The 20,083-nt window shown below is 49.6% G+C and overlaps 1 protein-coding gene across 8 annotated transcripts in view; it reads left to right on the forward strand.

Moving 5' to 3' along the window:
* The window catches only part of DOT1L (DOT1 like histone lysine methyltransferase), a 61,508-nt gene that overhangs the window by 16,826 nt on the left and 24,599 nt on the right, over window positions 1–20,083 (forward strand). For 4 of the 8 annotated variants that reach the window (XM_037137810.2, XM_053658679.1, XM_037137819.2 and 1 more), the window contains exons 3-9: window positions 2,258–2,332; window positions 5,966–6,029; window positions 6,543–6,771; window positions 8,531–8,625; window positions 9,179–9,241; window positions 16,129–16,184; window positions 18,979–19,058. In XM_037137810.2, coding sequence (XP_036993705.2) covers window positions 2,258–2,332; window positions 5,966–6,029; window positions 6,543–6,771; window positions 8,531–8,625; window positions 9,179–9,241; window positions 16,129–16,184; window positions 18,979–19,058 — 662 coding nt within the window. Of the gene's footprint in view, window positions 1–2,257; window positions 2,333–5,965; window positions 6,030–6,542; window positions 6,772–8,530; window positions 8,626–9,178; window positions 9,242–16,128; window positions 16,185–18,978; window positions 19,059–20,083 lie in introns of those variants that run through there. The other 4 variants (XM_053658678.1, XM_053658681.1, XM_053658680.1 and 1 more) reach the window with 4 other exon arrangements.

The raw sequence follows: 20,083 nt of genomic DNA on the forward strand, positions 1-20,083 counted from the left end.
CTTTTAGCGTCAGTGCTGTTTGTTTATCTCCAGCCGGTCCCACGCACTCCTGGTTACGGCACATTTGTAGTGAGTCCCAGAAGAAGGTGGTGTGAGTCTCACTGTAGCGAGTGCTGTTATTTTTAAAGATTATTTTGGCTGTTCCAGATTCTCTGCCTTTGTATGTCAATTTTAGAATCAGACATTAAACTTAATCACTTATAGCTTTCTCCAAAAAAGCCTGCTGGTCTTTTATAGGTATTACTTTGAGGTGGAGTTTAGTTTGAGGAGGTGGGTTAACAATTTTGAGCCTTGGATCCCATCCATGGACATTGTTTGTTTATGTTGTCTTTAACTTTCCTCAGCAGTGTTTATAGTTTTCAATAGTGTTCCTGCAAATCTTTCGATAAAATCCGTATTTATGTTTTAATGCTATTTTAAGTACATTTAAAGGTCTTTTAAAATTCTTTGACACTGCTATATATAAATATGGCTCATTTTTGCGTGTTGACCTTATGTCCAGCACCCTAGCTGAATTCATGTTTAGAATTCTAGAAGCTTCTTTGTAAGTTCCATAGGCTAGACTACATACTGAATCATGTGTCTGTGAATAAAGACACTTTTGTGTCTTTGTTTCCAGTAAAGACTGTCCGTTTGTTTCCCTTGCCATGTGGCACTTGCCCGGACCTCTGTCTGTCTAGTACAGCGTTGCAGGGAAGTGGGGCTCACAGGCATCCTCACCTGTCCCCACTCTCTGGGAGTCTGAGTGTTGCACTTAGTTTGGTGGTCACTGCAGGGCTCATGGTTTCCTACCCCAAAACCACGTGTGCTGCTGACCAAAGGATTCTTCAACAGGAGGTGCTTACTGGGAGAAAAGGGACTTGCTCTGTGTGCAAGGGAGGAGAGTGCGCTAGTGCAGCCCAGAGACAGTGACTTAGGGACCCTCAGGTATGGGGTCACTTGGGAGGTGACACGTGAACAGCCCAGCTGGCCCTGGTGACTGTGAGCTTGTAATGGGTCTCAAAGAGAGGGTACCCAGACCTCTGAGGTGAGAGTGTGGCCTGTGTGTGTGTTTTGGGGGACTGGAGTAGGGGTCATGATGAAGAAATCTAGTAGCTGGGTTCAGCAGCTGGTGGAAGTAATGCTTCATGCTGGGTGAGGAAGTCTTACTAGATGACAGAGGGACCCAGGGACAGAGAGCTGTTCCTTCTTTCTTCTCTGCTCTCCTTGTGCCCCTACTCTACTCCCGTCCCTAGCAGAGCCCAGAATGAAGCCAGCAGGCAAGGTGGCACCGAGGGTGGGCTTCTTGCCCAGAGACACCAGCCTCACACTTTACCCCATGCCCTTTATTGGGTTGAAGACGGCTTTCCCCATTTCTAGTTTCCTGAGACTTTCATCACGAGTAGGGATTCAGTTTTGTCATGTGCTCTTTCTGCATCTGTTGGGATGGCTGTACTATTTTTTCTCCTTTATTCTATTAATGAGATGAATTGCAGTGATTGATTTTAGTGTTTCTTTGCTCCTGGGATAAACCCTACTTCATCAAGGCGTGTTACTGAATTCACTTGACTAATATTTTTGAAGGATTATTGTGTTTGTTCACAGTTTTGGTAATTTGTCTTTCAAGGAATTTGTTCATCTAAATTGTTGAATTTATTGGTGTGCCATTTTTTGTCATGTACCTGATTTTCCTTTTATTCTCTGTGTAGGCTGTACTGATGACTCTGCTTTTATAATGTTTTTAAAGATTTGTGTTAGGATTCAATAAGGGTTATTATTTATGCCTTGGGATTGGCTGATATATTTTTCTCTCTTAATCTGTAGGTTTCCCCCTCACCCCCTTTTTTCTGGCAGTGTGTCTGTAGAGAAGCCCCGTCGTCATGGGATAGTTAATTCTTCAGTAATAGTTCTCTTTCATTTCTAGTTAATGCATTGCTTTTCAAGCTGTCTGGTTTGAGCTGATTGGTTTCCTCCATTCTGTAACATGTAACATGTAAATCCACATAGCACCCCACCATGTAACATGTAAATTCTCATAGCACCCCAGCAAACATTGCTTGAACTTGAAGCTACATAAAATTTGCATAATTTACAACCTCACTGTAAACTTGACAGCATTTATTTTGAAGCAGTGCCTCCCTTTTCTTTCACACTGTTGAGTTGAGTAATGAGGATGTTTTCTTTTTATAGTTGGGAGTAAACAGTATTAAGAAAGTCGAGAATGAAATGTCAAGCCTTAATAATCATCTTCATTGTTGTTTCGGCTTTTGGATTTCAGATGGGTCTGTGAGGAAATCCCAGACCTCAAGCTTGCTATGGAGAATTATGTCCTAATTGACTATGACACCAAAAGGTAAGCGGACTTCTGTGGGAGCTGCTTCTCTGCTGGCTGAGCACGTGGTGGGGACACAGCCTATAATTAGTTCTTCTTCGATGGTGCAAGCTGATCTGAAATTTCCTTTCAGAGCTGGCTGTAGTCTCTGTGGAGCTATTTTGGTAGGAAATTTTATCATATTGGCAGAGGCTCTCACATTGAGGACAGAATTGAGAGTGCCATATTATGGCAACAGGACTTGGGCTATGTGAAGTCAACCCTCAGTTAGGAGTCACTGTTTGTATAGCAGGTGACTCCAGCAGCCAGCCTTCCTACCGAGGGCCCCTGCTGAACTGGCCTGTGGGGCTCTGGGCCCTGAGTAGCCCCCATCCAACTCAGTAACTGTGTGCCCGACTTTTTGGCCTCATCTAGCAGTTTCCTGCAGGCACATCCTGATCTCAGAGGAGAGTCCTGTGGGTGGAGAAGGGTGAGGCCAGCTCTGGAATGCCCGCTTGGAATTTTTTTGTTTTCCTTTGAGAAAGAAAGATGACATTCCAGGCTCGTGGCTGTTTCAGATCTTGGCAGGCTCGAAATTGGCACCACCAAAGGGCAGTGCTCTCTCTGGGCTTAGGTATCTCACTCTTGATGAAGAACATGGCCCAGGAGGAACAAATGGGAAGGACACAGGGACGAGAACTAAGAGGGGTGGAAATGGGAGGGAGGTGGGGAGCACAGGGCGTGGGAGGCTGGGATGGGAGAAATAGACAAAAAACTGTACTTGAAAAATAACTAAATAAAATTTTAAAAAATATTAAAAAAAAAAAAACACAAAACGTGGCCCGGAGGAGACTGGGAGCCTCCATAGAAGACTCAGCACCCAGGCATTCCTGACTTAGTCTCACTTTTGTGTTTGGAGGCATTCTTGGTCCACGGGTCAGCATTTCCCACCTCTGTCAGTCCCGGATTCTGTTTTCTCACCTCTTACCCTCCTCCCAATCTCATAATTATTACCTAGTATTATAAAAAGAAGGGTATTGCACTCTCCTCACTCAGGGCACCAAGCTGAGGACCCTGTGACAAAGTCCTCTTTGACCCTGGGGTGAGGGTTTGTAGGGGCTCTGGCCCTTGCATGTCAATCGCATAGTCGGTAAAGAACACCTTTACAGAGAGGTTGACTGCTGTGTGCGGGGCCTATGGCAGCAAAGGTTTTAGAGATGCTTTTGCTACAAGACACTTGTGGTGTGTATTTGATGTTCTTCTCTTCATGTCCAGTCTGCTTAGAGAGCACTGGAAGGATGTTGGAGTCTGGTAGAAGGCAGTTGGGCCAGTCTGAAGGTGTCCCTCGAGGGACCAGTGTGACCTTGGGGTCAGGAGAACAGCATGACTTTTTTTCTAAGCAAGGAATGGCAGGGCCATCCCATGGGACTGAGCTCTGTCTGGCAGGGTGGGTTCCTGTCTGGGGCCAGGGTGCAGAGATAACCCAGGGGCTCTGAGCTCTTGCATCCGCTCATTCCTTTTTTTTAAAATTTTATTTATTTAATTTTAGAGAGAGAGGAAGGGAGGTAGGAGAGAAACATCAATGTGTGAGAGAGAAATATAAATCAGTTGCCTCTCACATGCCCCCAGCTGGGGACCTGGCCTGTAACCCAGGCACATGCCCTGACTGGAAATGGAACTGGCAGCTTTTTGGTTTGCAGGCCAGTGCTCAATCCACTGAGCCACACAATCAGGGCTGTCGGCACATTCCTGCAGGAGAATGTCTCCCCGGGGTGGTCGGAGGCTATATGAGTGGTCACTGCAGTTGGACTGAAGGGGTGATATGAAAGTTGGAGCACAGGAACTGAAGTGCAGAGTAGTTAATAACGGCGTGTCTTCTCTCTGTGGCCTCAAAGTGGGAGCCAGAGCCCTGGACCTGCTGCTGAGTCATCCTCCCGTCTGCAAGGAAGTCTTGGGGCCAGAGGGCTTGGAGGGCCTCTGTCCTGTATGAGCCTACTGCCCCCTTCATACTCCTCGTCATCTCCCCCGCCCTGTGTGTGCAGCTAGTCCTCTGCAATGTGCTGGAGCTCATCTCTCCTGGGTTACTGACTCATCAGATCAGCCCTTTCTGATGTTTCTAGTCATTGTCACTGCTCTTTATGAGAACTCTCCAGGTTTTTGTGGTTGCTGCTCTGTCCTGCCCTTGACTTCTCTGGCTTTTTCAATGGCAGCTGCCATCCAAGGAAGTTGGACACCTGTTCTGTGGGCTCTAGTCTTTGTTGAATCTATTACCTATTGGGAGGGAAAATGCCCCTTAAACTCAGTACCATACTTTGCTGTGTATAATGTGCACTTTTCTGCCCAAAATTTTTAAGGAAAAGTAAGAATGCACATTATATGTAGGTAGTACTAATTCCATATCTTTATAAGTGTTTTCAGTTATTTTATTTGTGCTTATTGTTAAGAAAGTATAACTCTAGAAAGCAATAACGATATCCATATGCAAAATAATACCCTAGAACACGATAATCAGTTTTGTTTCTAAATACAAATAAATAAATAATTGAATTAAAAATTAAAACAGAAAAAAAAACCACAAAAGAAAAAATTTAAATGAAAGATTTTTTTTCAGGAAGCTTGGGCCAAAAACGTGGGTGCACATTATACACGGGAGAGCATTATACATGGTAGAATCCAGTAAATCTAGGGCTGAGGATGAGGGATGGGTGGGTATCAAAGATGCGTGTAGGAAGCGGTGGCACTGTGTCCTTCCTGCGGAGGGGCTCATTACTCGGCTGATGTCACCAAGCATCCCAGACATAGAGAGAGCCTCCCTTCTGTATAGCACTGTGGACATCAGGGCTGGGTCACTCTGTGGGGCCATCCTGGGCACTGTGGGGTGCTGAGCAGCATTCTTGGCTTCCACCTACTCAATGCCAGGAGCACCCCCCAGACCTGTTACAACCACAGATGTCCCCAGACATTGCCCATTGTTTCCTGGGGGCATGACTACCCCAGGTGAGAACCTCTGGGTTAGGGGATTCCATTGCAAATTAACACCCGAAGTAAAATTGACTGTTTGGGAGAATTTATTTTCATTTAAAAACTCCCCAAACTCTCATTAGGTATCTAACACATGCTGCTTATATCTTTGAAAGTGTCGGAAACTTTTAAAAAGTTTTAGTAAATGGAAGTGCTGCTAGTGTAAAGGGGGGAGGTGCTGCCATTTTTTTTCAGAGAGAGGGGTGTTGGGCGTGGTTCAGCAGATCCAGTGGATGCTCTCAGGGCCCATCTGAGTCAGGGCTGAGGGTGGGAAACCCGTGAAGCCCAGCCAGGGAAGGAAAGACCCTGGGAGCCTGCCTGACTGGGTGAGGATTAAGGGTCTGGTCTGGGTTTCCCTCCCTGTGGGGCTATAGGAATGGCTTTGGCTTTGTGAACCCCTTTTCTGACCTAAGGCCTGGTGAGCACACTTGATGTCCAGTTTCACCTGTGAGCACAGGATACAGCCTCTTAACCTTGACTGCCTCAGCCTGAAACACTCGGCCCAGCCTGGTTGCCCATGGTGGGGTACTCCTGTGAGCTCTGTGTAGGAGCCAGGCTCTGCCTGACCCTGCATCACCTGTCCACATGCCATCCCCCCCTGGTAGCCTGTTCTGAGCTTGGCAGTGACCAGCACCTTCCTTTTGCCTTTTTCAGCTTTGAAAGCATGCAGAGGCTCTGTGACAAGTACAACCGGGCCATCGACAGCATCCACCAGTTGGTAGGTAGCCTTGTGCTCCCCTCAGGCCTTTCTCCTCATCTAGGCCCCAACTGTGGTTCTTGACCCCATTGCCCTTCACGTTACCTGATCCTAGGTTGGGGAGGCCAAGGCTGAGACCAAGGGGTGCCAGTTCTCTGCAGTTTGGGGCCCATTTCTTTTCCCAGGTGGATTTTTAGAAAGATGGACATTCTGAGGCCAGGGTTCCGAAGTTGACAGGCTGACAGCCCTGTCGTCTGATGAGGTGGCACAGCAGTACCAGGGCTCGGGCAGTGAGCATTTTGCACACTGTGGGCCTTGCTGCTCGCCAGTATTCAGCTACTGGCATGTACATACACACGTGCACACCTGTACACATACTCTTGTATATGCACAGGCTCATACACAAACACGTTCATGTGTACACACATTCGCATACACTTTTTTCAATAAAGAGCAGTAACCTGGTGAAGTGCAAAAGTTGTAGGGTGGATTGTCCCGTGTAATGTGTTCTGACACTTTCTTTGATGTCCGTAGTGGAAGGGAACCACACAGCCTATGAAGCTGAACACTCGGCCATCCAACGGGCTCCTGCGGCACATCCTGCAGCAGGTGTACAACCACTCAGTAACGGACCCTGAGAAGCTCAACAACTACGAGCCCTTCTCCCCAGAGGTGTATGGGGAGACCTCCTTCGACCTGGTCGCGCAGATGATTGACGAAATCAAGATGACAGAGGATGACCTGTTTGTGGACCTGGGAAGTGGTGAGTGTGGGGCAGGCGGCCCCAGGGCCATGCTCTCCAAGTTCCTGTACTTCATGAAAAGTCCAGAGTATGGGGTTGCTGAAGGGGACAGGTGTTCCCTCAGACCCACTGCCCCAGCTGACCTTCCTGTAGGGCCTCTGGCTGCCTCAGAGATGGAGGAAATGGCTCCAACAGGCTCCAGTCAAGCCCCTTTTCTCCTGCCTCTCAAGGCCTGGGGTGGTTCCAGCACTCTTCAGTCCCAACAGCCCCCTACATGTTTTTAGAAAGAGGGAAAGAGAGGGAGAGAAACATTGATGTGCAAGGGAAACATCAGTCAGTTGCCTCTCAGAAGCCCCGTACTGGGGACATGACCCACAACCCAGGCTTGTGCCCCAACTGGGAATTGAACTGGCAACCTCTTGGTCTGCAGGACAACACCCAACCCATTGAAAAACACCAGTCAGGGCCAGCCTCTTACTTCTTTGTTATGGAACATCCTTAGTACCAGTGGAGGCTCCTGGGAAAAGGGCCTATCTTAGCATGGGGGCCTGGTGGGTATGCACAGATGAGTTTTATAGAATGAATAAATATTAGGCTGTTGATTCATGGGTAGGTTGTCCTGATCAGGGTCACGGCTGATTTATGACTGTGTCAAACATCAGGCTGCTCTACTAGGAACCCCATGTACAGCCTTCCTCTGACATGTCTTTGCTGTGCCAATGTGACCTTGTTTCTACACAAGTTGCACTCAGAGACTTGAAAGTCCTGTCTCAAATAGGCACACATGTCCTTGGCAGTCTGGGACAAGGTAACTTATGTGGTAGTGTCATCCTTAGTTTAAGCCCTTTTCAAGCATACAATTCACGTTTTAATTTGCATGCATGTGTCTCAAAGACCAGTTATCTAGAAGGCTGTTTAAGTCATCTCATATGGAAAAGCTGATGATTTTTGGAAACCACCTGCCTTCTTGTGTATGGCTCTTACCACCTCCACTGAACTAGGGTCCCTCATGACCTCTACCTGTGGGCTTTCATTTACCCCTGTTTCAAAACAGTATGCCTATTTTTATTATTTGAATACATTCTATTCAAAATGGAAAATTGAGGGGCTCCTAACACATTATTTGAAATGCAAAGCTGGCCTCTTGTGGGAGGACAGGTTGCTGGCTAAGGCTCATGGTGCTGTTTACTGGTAGGCCCTGCCCCTGCCTATACTTGGGCAGCCAGTGTATCAGCTGCTTGACTTGCTTGTCAGGCTGCACAGCAATGCCACCAGTGACAGTGGTTTGGAGACCCCATTTGCATTCTGTGGGGGCTCTCCTGCTCCTCCAGTCTCTCTTTAAACCCAGTTGATGACAAACATCGATGGTGTTGACAAGGTGATGTCAGGTCTGGTGAGCCCTGCTGCACTGTGGTGGCAATGTGGTCTGGATGCAAGGTGGATGTGCCTCACTGAGGCATTGGTCTTACGGGGCTCTTGTCTCTGTTGGGAGAGTTCATGCCACATCTGTCTATAGACCAAGAACGATTCCATTGCAGGAACCAAAGTGCAACAGCCGTTCCCTACTGGGAGCTCAGCTCAGTCTGGGTCATTGAGTCTCCTTAGCACCGCAGGCAGAGCTTGTGCCTCCTTAGCACCGCAGGCAGAGCTTGTGCCTCCATAGGGAGTCTGGGGGCCCTGCTTATTACCCTTGTGGCTACCGCCCATCTGGCCTCTCACACCCTGCCCCCTCCCCATCATGGTGCTGCATCTGTGACGGCACCCTCTCCCCTCTCTGAAGGAGTGGGCCAGGTTGTGCTGCAGGTCGCAGCAGCCACCAACTGCAAACATCACTACGGAGTCGAGAAAGCTGACATCCCAGCCAAGTACGCGGAGGTGAGCTGTTCTGGGGACTCATGTTCGTGTCTCTTTTCCTCCACCCATGGGTGGGGGAGGTGTGTGCTGAGACATGGGAAGGGAGGGGCATCCGGGCAGGGACCCTGGGGGCCCTCTTGGTCTCCAACGTGAGTTTGGGCCCTATCAGTGTGTTTCAGTTCCTCTGGATGCTACAGTCTCCGTGTCCCATAGTGTGGGGTCAGCTGGTGACACTGTCCGGGCAGTGGATGGGTCCAAACATCATCTTGTCTCCCAGAAGCATTTGTGGTTTGGACTCTGGTGACCTCAGGTTCCCTGGAGGCCAGGACCTGCCACAGACCCCTCAGTCTACTATCCATGGGACTCCTAGACTCCTCCTGGGGCTGCTGCTCATGGGTTATCTGGGTGGAGAAGGTGCAGACTGGCAGTCTCAGCTTGATGTGTCAGAGGAGGAGGGGGACCAAGGGTGGACAGGCCTCTTGCAGAGCTACAGGTTGCCTGCCTGAGTGTGTGGAGGGGGCCTCCTGCCTCGCTGACTATCCTGGTTTTCCGATGGACTCTGATTTTCTTGCAGACCATGGACCGAGAGTTCAGGAAGTGGATGAAATGGTATGGAAAAAAGCATGCAGAATACACAGTGAGTGCCATCGCTCCATGCCCCTGTGGCTAATGAGTCCCGTGTGTTTCCTTCTCCTGCTGGACCCGCCGTTTGTCTCTTCCCATGGGATCCAGCTTATCCCCACTGGGGCTGCCCCTACTCATCCATTCTTGCACAGGCCTGGCCTGAGCCAGGCATGTAGTATCACTGGAAGAAGGCCCGCTTAGCTCCCTCGGAGCTAGGGAGCCCTTCAGATGGGGCAGCTGGCATTACCCAGAAGTTCTCCCTGTGTTCTCTTATCTCTTTCCCACCATTTCTTGGCTGTGCTTGCCGTCCTTCCTCAGGGTCCATTTTGGGGGAGCATTTCTAGCTCTCACTTCATGCTCTCAGAGAAGAAGTGGCACATTGCAGTATCTGTCTTTCTCAGCCCTCGACTGCACAGAGGTAATTGCCTGTCCTCTGCATGTCCCTAGGCACCTGAGGAGCTCTCAAGGAGCACGTGGCGCTCCTTCTGAGGGAGCGCCTCCTGTGTCATGCTGTGTGTGTGTGTGTGTGTGTGTGTGTGTGTGGTGGAGCTGTGCGAGATGGGCAATAGGGTGTGGCAGAAATGTCCTCTACCCCCATCCACTGGCCGACTGAGTGGTGTCTTTCTCTTGCTGCCTTCCTGGCAGCATGTGACCCAGCCTCCAAGCCCCTTTTCTTGGCAAGGCTGGGTTTATGGGCAGCACTCTCCATGGCTCTTTGGGCTGCACCTCAGTCTGCATCACTGAGCCCTGCCTTTCAACATCAAGGTTTCTTGGGCTCTGGCCTGGATCCTCTGGTCTCACTGCTCCTGCCCAGGGTGTCTGTGTTCACAGCTTGACATGAGTTTCCTCGTTCAAGCCTCCCTGTTCACCTTACTACTAGGGTGTCTTCTGCTGGAGCCTCCATTTATTTGGCGTAGGTCCAAAACCAGATCTTTAATAAGTCCTTCTCTTTCCATCTTAGTTCATTATCTCTCACATACCCAGTTGCTGATGCCAAAACCACTTAGGTTCCACTGATTGGTCCTGTGGCTGTTCTCTCCCTAAGAGCTCTCAGGACTCTTTAGTCTCATCCATCCCCATTGTCACCAGCCTAGAGCAGGATGGCCCATGGGCTATTGACTCTTGAACTGGATTTGATGTTCCCAATCACGTTAGGGAAATAGAATAAATCACATAGTTGTGTGGGGATCGTTGGGGATGCACGAGAGGGGGAAAGAGGAAGTTTCCTGTTTCTTAGAAACAATATAACAGTTTCTTTCACGGATCATGCTTTTGGTGTATGTAAGAGTCCTCGCCAAACCTAAGTCACTCAGGTTTACTCTCACAACATCTTATGTGAGTTTCATAGTGTTTTACATATAAGTCTATGATCTATTTATGTTAATTTTTGTGAAGGATGTAAGTAAGGTCTGTGTCTTGATTAATTTCTTTGTATGTGGAGGCCAAGTTGTTCCAGCACCATTCCTTGGCAGAAACTATCTTTGCTCCTTTGTCGAAGGTCAGCCAGCTGTGTTTGTGAGGGTCTGTTTCTGGGCTCCCTGTTCTGTCCCATTGGTGTGTGTCTGTTCTGTCATTGGTACATGCTGTCTGGATTACTGCAGCTTTAGACTAAGTTTTGAAGTTGGTAATGTCAGTCCTCCAACTTTGTTCTTCTCCTTTGATACTGTGTTGCTTATTCTGGACCTTTGGCCTCTGTACAAACATTAGAATCAGTATGTCCATATTCACATAATAACTTGCTGGGATTCCGATTGCAGTTGCATTGAATCTGTAGGTCAAGTTGGGAAGAACTGACATCTTAACAATATTGATTCTTCCCATCCATGAACATTGACTCTCTCTCCATTCATTTAGTTCTTTGTCTCCTTTCATCAGTTTTGTAGTTTTCCTCCTATAGGTCTTATACATATTTTTTAGATGTATACCTAAGTATTTCTCCCTTTTGCGATGCTGATAATAAATGATATTGTCACTTTAGTTTCAAATTCTACATGTTCACTGCTGGTTTATAGGAAAGCAACTGACCTTTGGATATTATATATTAATAATACCTTTATATTATAACCTTACTATACTTGTGTATTAGTTCAAGCTTTTTTGTTAATTTTTCTCAGGTTTTCTGCATAGATGATTTTGTCATCAGCAAACAGTTCTGTTCCTTCCTTCCTGACATGCACACCTTGCATTTACTTCTCTTGTCCCATTGCACTGGCTGGGACTTCAGCATAGTGTTGAGAAGCAGAGGTAAGGGGACATCCTGCCTGGCTCCTGATTTTAGTAGGAAAGCTTCAAGTTTCTTGCCATGGAGTAATGCTCACTGTAGGTATCTTGTGGATGTTCTTTCTCAAGTTGACAGAGTTCCCCTTTATTCTTACTTTGATGAGAATCATTATCGTGAGAGGGTGTTGGATTTTCTACACTTGCTGATATAACCAAATGGCTTTTCTCTTTGTGGCCTGTTGACATGCTGGAGGTTTGTTGAGCTGACCGTCTGCACCCAGGGTAAATGCCACTGGTTCATGGTGCATTTTTTCACACGTTGTTGGATTTTTGGGTTGTTCTGTCTTGTTGAGGATTTTTGCATCTGTGTCCTAGTCAGTGATTTCTGTTTCTTGTACTGTCTTTGGTTTTGGTGTTGGGTTATGCTGGCTTTGTACAGTAAGTTTGGAAGTGCTCCCTCCACTGCTATTCTGCTTTTTCTGGACTAGGATTTGCACAGCCGGGGCATGTGCTCAGCTCTCCTTCCCTTTTTCATGGTGGAGTGTCTTTTTAGAATTCTCTCTGCACAGTGAAAGGTGAAGAGTTGTATCCTTTGATCTCTCCTGTCCTTCCCACATCTAAAATTCTCTGGCATTTGTCCTTCAGGGTGACTGGGCAGTAAGTCCAGCTGCTTTCTGTTCCCAGGTTGGGAACTTCTTCCCATCTGGTTGCTATATCTACTACCTAAGAATTCCAGGTAGCTAACCATTTCCTAAGACTTAATGACTTCCTTAAAGCAACACAGCTTTTTAAGTTGAGAAAATACTTCCTGGTTCTGGCGAGTGAGCCCAACAGTTCTAAACACACAGTGGAAGAATTTTTATTCCAGTTCTCAGAACAGCCTTATTTGATCCACCTGTGGCCTTCAGCACTCTGTGGGGAGCATAGGTTGGAGGAGGCTGGGGGTGGAGGCCTGGTGCCCTGGGCACATCATTTCTCCTTCCTTCTTCTTCCTCTTGTCATCATCAAGTTGCAGTGCCCAGCTCTGTGGATGTTTGGGGGTCATTGACATGTCTGCACATTGTGCTGTGTCATCAGGCACACAGGAGAGGCTCCTTGAGTGTAAACTGTATCATTCTATGGGCCTTGTATGGCTTAGGGGTTCATTAGCCCCATGTGGCCCCTGCGATGTGGCAGGAGCAGAATTTGGCTAAAAGGACACTTAGTACCAGCCTTGGCAGGGTCTGGAACAAGCTGACCACAGGCTGCAGAACCATCTGTGCTTCTGGTGTACTGTTGCCTACATTCAGAGCTCGTCTTGTTGGGCTCAGTCCTGCGCCAAGAGGGTGTAGTGAGGCTGCCTGATTGCTGAACGCCTGGATTTGGCAGGAACACATATCCTGGGTCTTGAGAGACCTCCCAGCAGCTTTCTGTGGGTTTGACCAGGCGCTGTGTTGGCAAGTGCAGTCCTGCCTCCTGTTACTTAAGAACTGGAGAGGAAACAAAGCCAACAGGAGCCTAAAAATAGCCCAGTGTGCTTTTCTAAGTCCCAAAGCCTGCTTCTCTGGGCCAAGGATCCCCCATGGCCCGACACCTCCTCTTTTTCCCTCTCCATTCTCAGCCATACCACCCAGCCAAGCAAGGCCAGCCCTTGGCCCTGGCCTTGCCCCTCCCTCTCCCTGTCCTGCAGCCTACCAGTTCCCAGGTGGCCAGGCCCTTTCTTCCTTCTCACGTCCCTTCTTCCATTGGAGCTTATCCTTTCCTTCTACTTGGCTTCTGTCTGCTTATGTGTCATACCTCAGGGCACCCCTTCTTCCTGGGAGATGCTTCATCCAGCTCTCTGCCCAGGCTGATGTTGGAGCTCCCACAGCACCTCAGTTGTCTGCTCACAGCCTGACTATGTGCTCTTGGCTCACAGTGATGAGCCTGGCACACAGGTTTCACTCATCCATTGTGTGGCACCTTGGGCAGCTGTGGCCTCATGGAAGTGCTGCGTGGGAAAAGTGCCCAGTAGCTGTGGACCTGCCTATGCCCTTGGGGATAGGTGCCTCTTCAGGAAGTGTCTTGGGGCCTCCATCTGGGTAAGAGCTGCTCCCTTTTGGCTCGTCCACATTAGGACGGCCTAGTGCTGCTGATAGGCAGACCCAGGTGGTGCAGAGCTGCCGGGCACTGGAATGATGGCTGCTTTCTCTTTAGGAAAGCCAGCTGGAGCTGCATGTATTCTGGAGACGTCAGCGCACCTTTACTCTGGTCCTGCTCTGAGTTGAGTCCTTGGGAGTCGGATAGTTGAGCTGGTATTATCTGTAGATCTGTGACTACTCCTGGGCAGGTTGGCAGAATGACAAAATCTAGGGCCTTCCTATCAGTGACTTTTGCTCACCTGGCTTTGGGTGGGGCCTGCTTTGGTCTCCCTGTTGGAATGGATGCCTTATGCAGACCATGCTCTTTTTTTCTGGACTTTGAGAGCATGTGAATTCTGCTCAGGGTGGGTGGTGTCTGTGGTGAGGCAGAGATGGGTGGGACGGGTACAATTGCCCTGCCTGAGTCTGATCATGGACCTGCCAGCTGACCTGGACCACGAGCAAATCTGGTTTCCCTGTGGAAAGGACAGTGTGCATGTTGTGTGTGCTGGGGCCCCTCCTATCTCTCTTTCCCCTCAGGCATTTCTCCACAGATGAGAGAAATAGGAGATTTCAGTGATATTGGAGCTAGTCACAGGGACTTAGGCGGAGACTGTTCACATCTTTCTGGTCAAAGTCAACTCTGGCACGTTGGCCCCAGTGATATAGAGCCCACTCAGCCAGTCATCCTCGGGTGGTCACAGCCCAAGAACAGTGGGGCCCGGCAGACAGAGGCTAGGCTATGGCTGTTTTCTTGCCTTGAACAGGAGGCCAAAATGAACATTGGTGCTGTGGCTTGAAACGGTGTGGCTTAGGTAGGGGGGCCGCCAGGAGATAGAGGTCCCATCAGGAGCAGCCTAAAGTCATCTGTGTCAGGTCCCTCAGGACCACCCATAGATGCAGGAATTTACTGGGAAGACCCCAGGATTAAGATAGCCATCCTCACAGATGTGATTTACACAGAGACAGGACAGAAGATGTTAAGTGTGCTCTGGGAGCTTTGTCTCGCAAGGACCAGCAAGGACTTCGGATTCGAGTGAGTCATTTCCCCATGTCCTCACTGGGCTGTTCTTAGGGAGCAATGGCAGATTCAAAAGGTTCTTCAGGTTGGGAGAGGATTCAGAGATGGGATACAACCAGGATGTAGGTGGGCCCTCTTGTAGCACCTGAATGGTTTAGAACAAGCCACTTCCCCATGTTCTGTTACCACATCACATCATGTCATGTCACATCACGTCACAAGACGCCCTAGGTGTTTTTCCACTGTGCCCTGGAGGGTGTAAGATTCTCAGCTGCTCCTGCCCCAGGCACGTAGTCTCACTGCATTGTGGTGGCAGCACCCATAGGACACTGCTCAGGGTCTTCCTCTGTCCTCTCCTTAGAGAAATGCAGCGCCCATTGGGCTCCTGCTGTCTTCTTGAGGAAGGGAGGTTTCTGGTCACCTAACGGCACTTTGGAGGGGTGTGGGTACCTGTCAGTAGTCACCCCCCACCCCAGGTGACCACTAATCCACTTTCTGTCTCTGTGGATGTGCCTGTTCTGGACATTTCACATAAATGGAATCACATACTCTTTGGCATTTTGGGTCTGGCTTCTCTCACTGAGCATCATGTTTTCAAGGTTCATCCACACTGTAGCTAGTGTTGGTGCTTCACTTTTTTTCATGGCTCAGTGATATCCCAGTACGTGGATGGGCATGAGGGTTGTCCTACCCTTGGGCTGCTATGAATTTTGCTGTTTTGGACATCCATGTACAGGTTTTTATGTGGACTGTTTTCATTTGTCTTGAATAGACACCAGGGAGTGGTGGTGCTATTCTTATTGAAGAAGGATTATAAAATCAGTTTTCTTGGTTTGATAAATGTCGAAGCTCTTGACAGTTCAGTTATTAAGAACTGTGTCCTCTCGGATAGACTTTGTTCTCGAGGCAGAATAACATCAGCCTGCTAATAAAAATAGTGCTGAGAAGTTTTGAAGGTGCAGATGGCACTGTTCTCAAGTAAAGCAGACCAGAGAGCCACAGTACAGGTGCGTCCTGTGTCACAGAAGGAAGCCCAGCCCATGTGGACTCAGCATGCAGACCTCTTTCATGGTCAGTGGTGTGTGTTCCAGGCACTCACCTGAGGGCCTGAAACAGGTTTTTTATAGCCCTTGCCAACCGACCCTCTGTCCAGAACAGCCCAGCTGGTGGGGTAATGACCTTCCCCAGTTCTGCAGACTGTGTGTCGGGGGCTCCCCCTGCTGTCCCTGAGTGGACATGACATCATGACTCTCAGACATATTCTCTAAGTGTCTTCATTGCTCTGTGCCTTGGCCCCCTGGGGTGGGCACTGCAGCACTAGTCTAGGTAACCACTCTGGTGACTCATGGTGACCCACACTGAGACATGTGGTCTTGACTTATCCCCAACTGTCCTCTCCTCCCTGCAGAGCTGCCAGCAGCCACGCCTCAGTCTTACCTCGCGTCCTTCCCACTTTAATGACTTTGTGCTCATTTCATCTGTTCCTCGCCAGGTAGGGAGCTGGCTCAGGGGCCAAGCAAGACCTGTGATGAGCACTTGTTCCTGTTTTCTTCCTTTCAGCTGGAAAGAGGCGATTTTCTCTCGGAGGAGTGGAGAGAGCGGATCGCCAACACGAGGTATGGCGGTTTGGGGAGTTGCCACTCAATGGCACCTTGAGGACAGCAATGGGTCCTGGCTGGGCAGGGCACCCCTAGGGAGGGTCCCACTTTTACAAGTCCCCATGTGGTAGGCCTGGCTGCCAGGCCTGGCTGCCTTTCCCAAGGCAGAGCTGGATGGCAGAGGCAGTTGGAGCTTCCCTTCTCTTCCCTTCCCTTCCGGTTTGGGCAGCCAAGGTTTACCCTCAGGACTCTCAGCAGGGCAAGTGGCCAGTGACTAGTCTAAGGGCCCATATGGCTGGCCCCTTGCAGCCTATCAGGAAGGGCTCTTCTCTGCTTTTGCAGCCAGGGAAGGAAAACCACTCACAGATCTCGGCCCTGAGCTCAGCTCTCTCTGTGTCTGTATGTGGACATTGTGCCTTGTGCCTTCTGCCTAGTTTGGTGAGGGGAGGCTGTTTCTCTATGCTCCCTGTGGGGTGAATGTAGTACCGATTTGAGCAGCCTGCCCCAGCCAGAAACCCACACACATCCTAAGCTTGCTGGCATGTCTGCCTGCACAGTCCTTGGGCGAGAGGCCATCCAAAAGTTCCCCAGGCTCCAGTAGGCTCGCCAACCTAAGGGCTTGGGCTTGACGTGTGACCTCCATGTCTTGAAGCTGTGTCTGCAGTCTTTTCCTCTTGTCACTTTCCCTTTGTCTTTATGCTGAACTCAGCCCAGGGCTCAGGTATGCAAGGCTGGATCACTGTGCTCTGCTCCCAGTGTCTGGTATAGCTGCAGATTTGATGTACCTCTCTGGGTCAGTAGGAGGGAAGGTCAGGGTGCAAGGGTTCTGTGGATCAGCCGGAGGTAGCCAGGACATTGGTGACTCCGCAGTGCCACATTGCACACTCTGGAACACTCTTCCTGGGGAGCTGTGAGCTGGCCTTGCTGGGGCAGCTTACAGGCTCTCAGTCTGATCTGTCTTGTCCTTCCCTCCCTGTTCTTCTGGGCGCACTGACTGCAGGTTGCCCCCTATCCCTCATTGTGCAGTTCTCAAGGTATATAGGAACTAAGTATTGCTACTTCATAGAAGTGTCCCTCTTTCTTCTCTTGAGCCCATTGTTCCTCAGTGGCCAGATTCTTCGCATCTGCTGGAGAGAGTCAGGCCAACTCCATGGACATCTCCATCAAACAGGATGTGGGGCTATGCTGCTGTTGCGGTGAGCTGAGTAGGCTCAGAATACAGTGAGGGACCTCTTCCATGGGGAGAGCCCCACACTCACCCAGCACTGCCCAGCAGCCTCCAGGCTGCAGTGTCTTGTCTTCTGGGTGTCCTGGGGATCTGAGAGCATACTGTAGCCCCAGCCTCTTCTGCCCATCATCTGCCTGGCCTGGGATACTCCCGAGGGCTTTGCCCTTCAGCACAGGAGTTTGGCCTCTTCTTCCTATGAACAGACCCTGGTGGTTGGAGAGTGTGGCAAAGCCCACAACCAGGCTCTGCTCATGTCCCCTGGATGTCCCTCACATGTTCCCCAGGCACTCTGCTTCCTATCAAGTTGTCCCCTGCCAGCAGCACTTTTTGTTGTCGGGTGACCACTGCTTCAGTTAGCTTCCTGGCTTCTTCAGATCTGAATGCGAGAGGATGAGAAAGAGTTTTTGGAGCCTCCTTTCCCAATCAGCCATCCCCAGGGACCTTTCTGTTCTGCCCCTTCACTACCTTGGTCACCTGGAGACTCTGGCACTTCAGCCTTCCCAATCTCAGCCCCAGGTGGGGCCACGGCATGGCTCAGCTGGCCTACCCTCATCCTGCTCTGCCTATGGGCACCCAGGGTGCCCCATCCCAACCCTCATTGTCTTCTCTGTTCCTCTCTGCGTGATTAAGCAGGGAGAGAGCTCTGGCCTTTATGTATACCTACAGTGTCCTTCCCGCCACTCTACCCTTGCTGTCAGTGCCTGACCTTGCACCTGACTTTATAACCAGTGTGGGGATGACAGTCAGCTCACTCCATTTTCTGTCATAGTCAAAAGAGATGACCCCCATCTGCAGTTCTCTTCGTGGCCTAGTTTCTGCCATGGCACAGTTTTAATCTTTCACTTGAAGCAGAGAAGAGAGCCATGTGATTCTTGAGTATGGAAACTGTCTGTCTTACCTTTGGGTCTTCATGCGAAATCAGGTGTTTCTAGAGTTTAGGCATTCAGAGAATTCCTTTAAGTGGGCAGGGGTAGGTAAGGGAGCAGGCAGGGGAATACCTCCACCTTCCCTTTTCGGACAGCACCTCCTCAACCACCCCAGCAGGAGTCTACAGACCAAGGTGCCTCTGGTCATCTGGTGACAGAAAACATTAGAAAAAGTGAGGCTGAGCTACACCCTCCCTTGGAAGAGCTTTGCTTCTGGTCCCAAGGGCTCTTGGGGATCACATTCAGATGCAGCCTGACTCAGTCATGCTACCTTCTTTCCTGAGTATCATGTCCCTGTTCCCAGGTAGCAGTCGTGGTGCCTGCATTCCAGCCCAGAAATGTCAGGGAGCAAGCAGGAGCCACCAGCCATTTCATGCAGGTTGACTAGGGCCACCTCAGCCTGCACACGTCCATCTTGGCTTTACCAGAGAAGCCAGTGATGTGATCATCATAGAAATTTCTGAATTGTTGTACATTAGTACAAACTAATGGGCCGTGGAGCTTATTCCCTGGGCTGGGTGGAGGTTGTACGGGCCGAGCCTTGGGAGGCCTTACAACGGAGCTGGCGGTGGAGGCAGTAGGTGTCATATGCACTGGCACTCTATACATTTGTGAACGTGGAACTTCCATTTTACTCAACTGGAATATTATTTTGCAGTGTTATATTTGTGAATAACTTTGCCTTTGGTCCTGAGGTGGATCACCAGCTGAAGGAGCGATTTGCAAATATGAAGGAAGGTAACGTACTCTTCCCCCTTAACCCCATCCTGTGTGGCTGCTACATGCTCACCATGGTTCTTGAGCCGCCACCCACTTGTGCTGGCTAGATTTGACATGGATCGCAGGTGTGGGAATTCTTTTCCGTTTTCACATCCATTCATTTCAGGCCCATGCAAAGGGCTTCAGACAGCAAAGATGCCTTGACTGTGGTTCTCACTGTCACCTGAGGTGCTGGGCCAGGTGTCTTCCAGTTTGGTGTAGGAGTGGAAGAGACTTCACCTCCTCGCCACTGCCCAGCTGGCCTGAGGGACTTGGGATGGGTGACCAGATTAGCAAGTAAGGTACAGGCTGTTCATTTAAATGTGTATTTCCCATAGACAACAAATAGCTTCTTAGTATAAGGATGTTCCGGCTTTTACTAAAAAGGAGTATCATGTGTATCTGAAATTCAGGCTCTATTGGCATCCATTTGTCTGGCAGCCCTAACCTAGAGACACAGGGGCATCCAACCAGGGCCCTCCTGCATTTTCTGGGCCTTTCTTGTTTGGAATTGCCACCACCAGGCCAGAGCTATCCTACTGCTTCCCTCTGCCTCCCTTTCCTTCATCCCAGGTGAGATAGCAGCCCAATCCAGACTGTGGTGTGGGAGGGGAAGGTCATAGAGTGAGAGAGCTTTCATCTGTCTTCTACACCTCCAGCTTTGTGTGTGTGTTTGAGCATGTATCTGCCTGTGTCTTGTGTGCAGGTAAGCATGAGTGTGTGAATGTTCTGAATATGTGCATATTTGTAAGAGTGAGTGGCTACTGTCCACTGTGCCCTGTATACATCTCATCTCATGAGCCTTCAGGCTCTTCTCTCAGCACATGCATCTCCCAAGGAGACTAGGATTCCTGCGGCCTTCGGGTCCTGCCTCACCTTGAACTCTCCCTGTGGTCTGGAGAGCGTGCCTCTTGTTTAGTCCTCTCTCTCCAGCCAACAGTCTTGGGTCATTGCAGGGTTTTATTAGAAAATGGCCCCTCCATCTTTTTCAATGACACCCATGG

This window comes from Artibeus jamaicensis, unplaced genomic scaffold (genome assembly GCF_021234435.1).
Source record: "Artibeus jamaicensis isolate MK-2021 breed Jamaican fruit bat unplaced genomic scaffold, CSHL_Jam_final scaffold_537, whole genome shotgun sequence".
Lineage (NCBI taxonomy): Eukaryota > Metazoa > Chordata > Mammalia > Chiroptera > Phyllostomidae > Artibeus > Artibeus jamaicensis.